General features: G+C 38.7%; 1 protein-coding gene across 1 annotated transcript in view; it reads right to left on the bottom strand.

Annotated features, from left to right (window-relative positions):
- Positions 1-8152: 8152 nt before the first annotated feature.
- SRFBP1 (serum response factor binding protein 1) overlaps positions 8153-9207 on the bottom strand; it is a 45479-nt gene continuing 44424 nt past the window's right edge. The window contains exon 8 of the mRNA XM_056124530.1: positions 8153-8388. Within this exon, the coding sequence (XP_055980505.1) occupies positions 8204-8388 (185 nt within the window). The 3' untranslated portion in view covers positions 8153-8203. The remainder of the gene's footprint in view (positions 8389-9207) is intronic.

The raw sequence follows: 9207 nt of genomic DNA, 5'->3' as shown, positions 1-9207 counted from the left end.
AAACCCTTTCAACAAAATGGGAGTTGAAGGAACTTCCTCAATACAGTCAAAGCCATCTACCACAAGCTCACGGCAAGTATTATCCTCAATGGAGAAAAACTACTGTAAAGGCCCTCCCATTGATCATCGATTTGCTCGAGCGGGCCCAGTAACATCTCCATTGGAGACTTTGTTGTTACTGTGTCTGGCATATCGAATACGTCACGGGGAGCTTGCCAGGCTCTGCCGTGCGGGCGAGATACTCTCGGTAGCTCGCCGGGCTCTCCGAGAGGGGCGGAGGAATTGAACTCGGGTCGGCCATGTTGGCTGCATGCAAGGCAAACGCCCTACCGCTGTGCTATTGCTCCTCCTTTTAAGATCAGGCACAAGACAAGTTTGCCCACTCTTACCACTTCTATTCAATATAATATTGTAGGAACAAATATTTAAATATTTTGAGCAGATCTGAAAATCTCTTATCACAAGTGGGGCCTCTGATTAAAATACAAATGAAATGTTCTATACCTATCTCAGATAAGCTAAACTGCCCATACAAGTGAAGGTTATGAACTTATGCCCATGACAGACAGACCTAAGCTGAATGCAGAATATTCATACTGTTTAGTTTAAAAATAAACACAAATAACCCTCCTCCTTTCATTGACCCTCTAAAACTTGGCTGTTTTCACTGAAAAACATCCTTTTAATTTTATCCTGAAAACAACATGGAGAATGATTCTTTCAAAACAAGTTTTTCCTTGAAGAGAAACACATGTTCAAAGTACAAACAACATTCCAGTATCTGACTTAAGGCTACTTAATTTCTGCATGTTGATATCATCCTGAGGCTACTGAACATATTCCTGCAGCTATCATTTCTTCTACAATTCTGTAACACATTATATTTCTACAAAAGTCCTTTCAGGAAGTCAGTCATAGTTTTATGCAATTATTCAGAGAAAAAAGGACATGTTTGAAATGCAAATATTTCCATCTTACAAATTGAGTAACCAAATTTAATTTGCCAACAAAATTTCCCCTCTCCTCTTCTGTTTTTGTGGTGCCCAAGGCCACTCAGTTAAGATCACATGAACTTGGCTGTGATTGCGCGCTTGATTGTGTGCTCACTGGGGTCAACGTATGGCAGCAACATGTTGGGGGTCACAACAGCAGTGTCAGGAGCAGAAATCAGTTTCATGCGTTCAAGACAGGAGCCATATCCCTTCCCAGCCTAAACCATTTTGGTGGGACCATCCAAGTGCTCACAGGACGTGGTGGCCTTTCCTGGTAACTAACCCTCAGCTTGGCTGCTGTGCAAGCCTTCCAGTTCAGGGTTGAAGTTGGGACTGAACTAGCACATACAAAAGCATGAGTTCTAGTCCCCTCAGCTATTTCTTCAGTCCCTTATAAATAAAATCCATATTACACCCTGGAATCACTTGTATCCCACCAAGGGCTGTGTAAATTGCATTTACTTCATGAGGCTCCCCATCTCTCTGGAGAAGCCTGTATTTTCTCTTGAGCATGTGGAGTGGTGAGTGGAAAAGTGAACAAGACCAGAAACTTTTTTTTTTTTTTTTTTTTTTTTTTGCTGGGAGAGGAGGGCGCCACAATAGGCCAGCAATGCTCAGAGAGCGCTCCTGGATCTGCACTCAGAAATAACTTCTGCCAGTTCTTGGGAGACCATATCATATGGGTGTAAGCCCTACTAGATGTACTATTGCTCTGGCCCCTACCACTATTTTCATGATGATATGAAAAATTTCAAGTAGAGAGAAAAAGATGACAGGTAAAAAGGATGTAATGATCTTTGCAGGCAAACAAAATCAAGGCCAGGGAAACAGCTCAAAGGGCCAAAATACATGCTTCTCATGTGCACACTATCACCCAATACTGCTACGTCTGGCTTTGGTGATCTGCAGCACCATCAGGCCAAATAGTATCACTGGGTCAAGAATTGCCAGGAGTAGACCCTGAGCCTCTGAGCACAGCTAGGAAGGGTCCACCAAAGAAAACAAACTCCGAAAGCTACTGCCTGTAATTGTAAATGGTGAAAAAGTCTGCATTAAGGTTGATGAACATCAGCTCCATAGGAACTATCCAGGGGTGACGTTTCTAGTCATAACAACTTTAACAGACAAATTATAAGGCAACTTTGAGGACTGTTTCTAGATGGAACCTTGGGAGACACTACAATAATTATCAAATGGAATAGATATCTTTCCCTTCAAAACAAAATCCTCAGCTTATACTTAATGCCAAGGATACTTTAAGACTGAACTTGAGCAGCATTCAAATAGATGTTTGATCATCAAAAGTATGCTGGGGCTCCTAAAATTGCTGGCTTACAAGAAACTAAAAGCCAAAAAGACTGCACAACCTCCTTCATTTGTAACAAATATGGACCAAAAGCCTAAAACGGTGAATCTGTGTAGTTGGATGTTGCCATACGGGGCAATTTTGCAAGGCAGATTTTAAAGCTAAATATTCTATTTCCTGCATGACTGTATGTAATACATTGCCCCTAATCTGTCCAACATCAGATGAGCTTTATGAGAGCAAGATTTGGTGAAAGATGATTGCAGCCAAAGCTTCATACATGTGCATATGTTTATAGTATATACACACATATGCAATATTGTTAGGCTCTAACTATAGTATGATTTTCAATATGGATGGGTTTGAACTGACAGCCTTATTTTGTAAACTGACAATACAAATTCATGATACTGAGACAGCTCAGTACTGTGAATGTCTTTTACATTTTTTTGAATTTTCTTAGCGTTTTCTTTAGCTTGTTTTTTAAAAAATAAGAGTATATAATATTCATTACACACAGAATATGTACATGAATTGCTATCAGCTTGTCAACAGCAGACTAAAGTAAACTTGGGGGAAAAGTAAAAGCTTATTATTTGGGGGCTTAGGGATGGACTCAGCGAGAGTATACCAGTCATGTAAGCCTAAGGTCAAGATTTCTGTTGTTTTTCTTGCTGCTTTTTTGTTCTTTTGGGTCACACCTGGTGGTGCTCAGGGTTTATTCCTGGCAATTAATACTACTCATTTATTAGCTTTCCAGTCCCAAGGCCACAATTTTGATCCCTGGCACTACCACACACTGCTACCTCAGATCCCACATCTAACCCTGCACACGGCAACTGCTACAAGTGAGCAAACCTTGGCTTACTGAAACCTAGTGTGCCCTGCAGAGGAATAAAATGTGTGTGAAAATAACACAATCAGACGTGTACCCCGATACAGCAATATCAGTAGCAACAACAAAGGGAAAGGGAGGGGAAAAACTACATGGGAACAGGGGGCTGAAGGGAGATTATTCCCTAGCCTCTGCAATTTAAAGATCAATTGCTTTCTACTTTTCCAAGATGACTATAGTTTATCCAGTCCTCATCTGACGAAATTTGGGTTCTTTCTGCTTTTAAATTACAGTTATACTGAATTTTCACATTTTCGTTCGCACGTTTTTATTTCTCTTGTGGTGTTCAACTATGAGTGGAAATGCTGAGTCACGAGTCTCTCTTTAGGCCCACACACTTTCTTGTACCTCAAGTGTTGAAGGTCTCCTCACTTGGGCTTGCTCACTTGCTTTTTGTTTGTTTGTTCCTCATACTAGATATTTTTGATTGACCTTTCTTCAGGCTTACCAAATCTTTCTTCTGCTTGTTTCAATCTGTTGCTGGACCAATCTGATGGATTTTTTAGTTTCTATTAATTACTTTTCAACCCCTGCAATGAATTTAGGACCTTCTTGGGTCTCTCCTGAATTTACAAAAGCTTGTGCATGCCTAGTATTCTCGTAATTCCAAGAACTTTATCAGTTTATCAAAGTCCTAAGGATGCTAAATTCTCCAGATTTTAATATTTCTGCCTAACTTACTTTTGCTGCAACCCCACGCAGAAGTAATGCCAAACAATTGTTTCTAATTTTCTTTAAAAAGTGATCTCGGAAAAGCTCCTAGTCAAAATGTGTTTGAGTAGATTCGGTTGGGGTGGGGTGGAGCTGTGTGTGAAACTTCCAGTGAACTATCAAACTGGTCAAAAAATGAAAATTCTCAACTCTCCAGGGTTGCATTTTGAACAATTGACAACCCTGCTTGTCCTATCCAGTGGCTACCAGGTATGCTGGTTCTTGGGAAGGAGGAGGCAAAACTAGGAAATGAGGATTCCTAAAGATCACCATTCTTCACTGACCTGTGACAATTTAGAGTTTTCTTATTTTTTATGAAAAGAATATCTGGATACTCTTACTCCGCTATTTTGCCGTCTTCACCCCAACTAAGTTTCAAACTCAGTTTTTGAGACCATGTATTCCTGAGGCTGAAGTAAAAAGAAGTCCAAACATATACTGAACTTTGTTTAGTGGAATTGTTTTGTAGAGGAATCATTTGGCAGTTCTGAAACTTCTGTGTATCTCTAGGATTGAGTAAATTGTGGATAACAGAAATCATCTGTGAGAACTCAAGACCTTACATATCAACAAGATTTACATGTCAACAAGACACCAGTGATAGCTTGAGGAAGCTCCCACTAGTCAAAAGTGCAAAATGATGCTTTTTATGCAATGAAAAAATTGCTACGCAAGCTAGTAGTAAGAGAAGGAAAACATGTGAGTCCTTTAAGTTCACCAATTCCCTGTCTCAAGCGTTTCCAAAGGATTATGTAGTGCACAGGTAAGAAACCCTAGAATAGTGTTCCAAGAAAAGAGACAGCATTCACAGTCAGAGTAGTGTGCTAAGACCTGGTGAGGCAAAGTGTATAGAAATATACAGTCCAAAAATATATCAACAGAAATATAGTCATATATATATATCAACAGAAATATACAGTCCAGAAATATATCAACATCTCTTGTGTCGGTAAAGAATCCATAAATGCCAACAGAAAAAACTATCAAGAAGGGGTAAGAATAATTCCAGGCACTCACAAGACCAGGTCTAGTTTGTGTTTTCACCAGACAAAACTCAAAGACTTCCTAACAGGCAAAACATTAAGTGGAGTTCTTAGAAAGGCAATGCCTTACTGGGACCAAGTGAATCCCAAATTAAGATTTCTCAACCTAAGTACTTGTTGACATTTGTTAAATATAATACCAGCATAACATATATTGGTATTAAGTATAATACCAGTACCCATGGACTATAGCCACTAGAAAAGTAACATCTTCTCCCAATTGTCAACACCCAAATTATCTCAGATTGCTGCCAAATGTCACCTAGGAGAAAATTTTCAACAATTTGAGAACACTGTAGATAATTAAAATAGCTAGAAATATTTCTATCTTCAAGGAAGCAGAGAAAAGCATGAACAGGTAAGGAGTAAAATTAATGGAAACAGTAAAAGTATGAAGACTGGGAAGTGGGAAAAGAAAATAAATCCTTAAACCAGTTGTTTTCAGCTCAGAGTCCAAGGACAGGTTTCGTTGTTCAAGGGTAAAGATTGAAAATCAATGACTTAAGCTATATGTAAAGTGATATATATGTATATATATGACAGGTTTTGTTGTTCAAGGGTAAAGATTAAAAATCAATGACAAGCTATATGTAAAGTGATATATATAATACTGCTGAAATTAGACTGCGATATAATAAAGATGTGTGTGGTAAATACTGAGTCAGTAACAGATAAAATGAATCTATAGTAATGAAAAAAATATAAAAATATATTAAAAGAGAATGAGATCATACTGAAAACACTGTACAAAAGGAATAAACAAGGAGAAAGAAATGCTCTTAACAGAGAGCTGGCAATAAATATAGACACAAGATGAAACTTTTTCAAAATTACCATTTACAACTATGGCAGCAATAACAGTTTTACTAATAATCATGAAAGTTAAAATCAGTTTTAGACTAGAATATATATAGTTTCAAATCATCTCCCTGAGAGATTAATTACTTGACACAAAGAGAAAAATAGAGTAGTTTCCACCCGAGAACCACTTGCATGCAATAAGCAAGCAAAGTTAATATCCAGTGCTAGGCTACATGGACATCAGAGATGAATATAACATTCCTTTTGTTACTTTCTTGACCCAGGGGTCTAACTGTAGCACTGTCCTGTTGTTCATCGAGTTGCTCAAGCGGGCCCAGATCCAGTTAAATAATGGGAATATTATTTGAATTCAAATAAAAGAACAATGGAACATAAACTGGCTTACGTTTTTGAAAAGTGTCAAAGTCATAAAATATAAAAGCATCTCTTTCTCCATTATGACAAAATAACTGAAGGTAATGTGACCAAGGAATGTAAGACATGGCCCTAGATTACCTACTGCTATTACCTACAATTGGTAATAGGTAAATATAATATATATTTATAGGTAAATATAATACCAGTACCCATGGGGTCAAACAGAAACATGAATATCTGATAACTGTACTATTGTATTATAAAAGATAGAGAAACTATGGAATGCAGACGGGAGAAGAGAAAAAATGGGGGAGAAAAGAGACTGGAGCGAAAAGAAGGGAGGGAGACAGAAGGGAAGAAGAGGAAGAACGAGAGAGGGGAGGAAGAATGAATCCCAACCACAGTCAAAGCAGTGAAATAATGTTTAGGGGATCTGGGTGACGGGTACTATGCAGTAAAGAACAGGACCTTGACCAAATAATTTTTTTGCCCTTAGCTTCTTCCCCTCCCTTTTCTGGGAGGCGCAAGGTCTGGGGGCTCCCAAGTGGTGCCTAGTAGGCTAGGGAGCCTCATTGGTGATTCTCAGGCAGTCAGGTCAGCAGTTCAAATCAAGGGCCAAGAAAATGATGCTACTCGAGCCCTCTGATTTCAGGAAAACCAGGGCCACCTCCACAGTGTTTGGGGGAACATGTGGTACTGGGAATCAAACCCAAGCTGGGTGTATTTGCTAACTACTGTACTGTGACTGGTCCCTGTCCTTAGCTTCTTGGAGCAACTGATAGAAGAAACTCTGTTTAGGGCAGGAGATGACTATAAAAAAAATAATTAGTCTTGCAAATTGGGATGGTGACTTTGGGTGACGTGGCATCAAACTATCATCAATATATGGGAGATACATTTATTAATCACATCTATATGAAGTTTCCCCAGTTCGGTTGTGGAGAAGAAAACTTGAGTGAGTTTTTCAGACTGGTGATACTCTGTGTATATATACTGATGGTAATGTGAACTTTTGCCTTCAGACCCCTCACAGATCTGGGCCGATGCATCTCTTTCTTTGGCCCATTATAATGTATATCTTTTTCTTTATAATAAACAATAACTATAAATATAAAAGTCTTTAGTGGTAAAGGTAAAGGTAAAGGCCCTCCCGTTGATCATCGATTTGCTCGAGTGGGCCCAGTAACGTCTCCATTGGAGATTTTGTTGTTACTGTGTTTGGCATATCGAATACATCACGGGGAGCTTGCCAGGCTCTGCCGTGCAGGCGAGATACTCTCGGTAGCTTGCCGGGCTCTCCGAGAGGGGCGGAGGAATCGAACTTGGGTCGGCCATGTTGGCCGTGTGCAAGGCAAAAGCCCTACCGCTTTGCTATCGCTCCAGCCCAAAAGTCTTTAGTGACTTCTCCAAATTTTTCAACAAATTTTTAAACCTGAGGGGTCTTAGGGATCCCAACTTCACATCCCCATGTCCCTGCCAAACCTGCAATTGGTGCCAAGAAGACAAAGGTGCTCTTGGGAGGACTCTTCCTTGTAACTGCGGTGGACCTGAACTCTTTGCTGGTGGGATAAAAAGTCATGGCAGACTTCAGACTCTGGAGGAGAGCACCCTCACCCTTGCAATTTGACTAGACCTTGGTAGGCATAAAAATATTTTTTCATCTTTCCTGTCTTATCTGTTCAAAATTAAAAGCAAAAGTGATCTGCTCAAAACAGCTACACTTACCCATACCTTTTTATTATTATTACTTTAAATATACCTTACGATGTATTTTTCCAGGCAAAGAAAGCACTGAACAAGTGGGATATACTTCATAAGCACAAATGAGAAAATATGATATCTATAATCTCAAAATTATTTTAGAGAAGATCCTGCGGTACTGTATTAAAAATAAATTTTGAATGTACTTGATTAGAGGAAGGTTTGTATAAATATAGCTTAACATACTATTAAAAATATATTTATTACCTTCAAAAAAACCTTACTCAAACAGAATTTTAAATAATGAGATGATTAAATGATAGGCTGGTCAGTAGAAAAATTAAATTTTTGACAGAGAAGTTCACAAAATGATTAATCAGTCATCAAATGTAATTTTTTTCCCCTGAAACACAGCAATTTTTGACTGTTGTTCTTTTCTTTTCCTGCTTGCTTCCCAGGAAGGATGAAGAGGCAGTTGTGATTGCTGTTTCATGTTTTTAAATCCTCTTTGTACATTCTTACTAACTTGATTCTTGATCTGAGTTTCATTCTGCTGAAAATCTAGGAGAAAGCAAAAATAAAAACTCACTACATACCAAATTGTAAATAAGAGAAAAATTGTTTTATCTTCTCAAATCAGTACTTAAGGGAAAAAAATTGTTTTTAAAAACAGTTTTAAAAACAGATGTGGCTGGAGAGATAATATAGTGGGTGAGGTGTTTGTCCTGCATGCAGTTTACCTGGGTTCGATCCTTGAGTGCAAAGCCAGGAGAAAGTAAGCTCTGAGCATGGTTGGGTGAGGTCCAAAAGCAAATACAAAATAAATAAAACAAAAAACAGCTAACAACTTAAAATCTAAGTTCAATTGGCATGTGTATACATGTATGCATGTACACCTATATATGCCTTCTATTGTAAACAGATATTTAGTGCGCGATTCCTACCGAATTTATGCTGTCATAGTTTTTACTGACATTAATAGAGGCTTTGGGGCCAGAGAAAAAGTATAGTGGGTAGGGCACTTGGCCAACCTGGGTCTAATCCCCAGCATTCCATATGTTCCTGTGAGTACCACCGGGGGTGATCCCAGAACAAAGCCAGAAGTATGCCCCTAGTATTGCTGAGTGTGGCCCCAAAACAAAACAACAACAACAAAAATCTGAGGGAGATTTTTTTTCACTCAGGAGAACCTGCATTCTTTCTTAAAAACATCTCTCTCTCTTTTTTCCTCTTTCCCTCTTGCCCTTCGTCTTCCCTCACCCACTCCCCTCTTCTTACACTTTTTTAGGTAAATTTATTTCAGTAACAAGTGTTTTGCTAAAGAAAAAATTAGATACAAGATACAGAATCTTGGACACTTTGATGATGGTGAAGGTGCAG

This window comes from Sorex fumeus, unplaced genomic scaffold (genome assembly GCF_029834395.1).
Source record: "Sorex fumeus unplaced genomic scaffold, SorFum_2.1 ptg000051l, whole genome shotgun sequence".
NCBI classification, from domain to species: domain Eukaryota; kingdom Metazoa; phylum Chordata; class Mammalia; order Eulipotyphla; family Soricidae; genus Sorex; species Sorex fumeus.
Note: the sequence above shows the minus strand (reverse complement) of the source record. Positions and strands in the feature narration are given on the sequence as shown.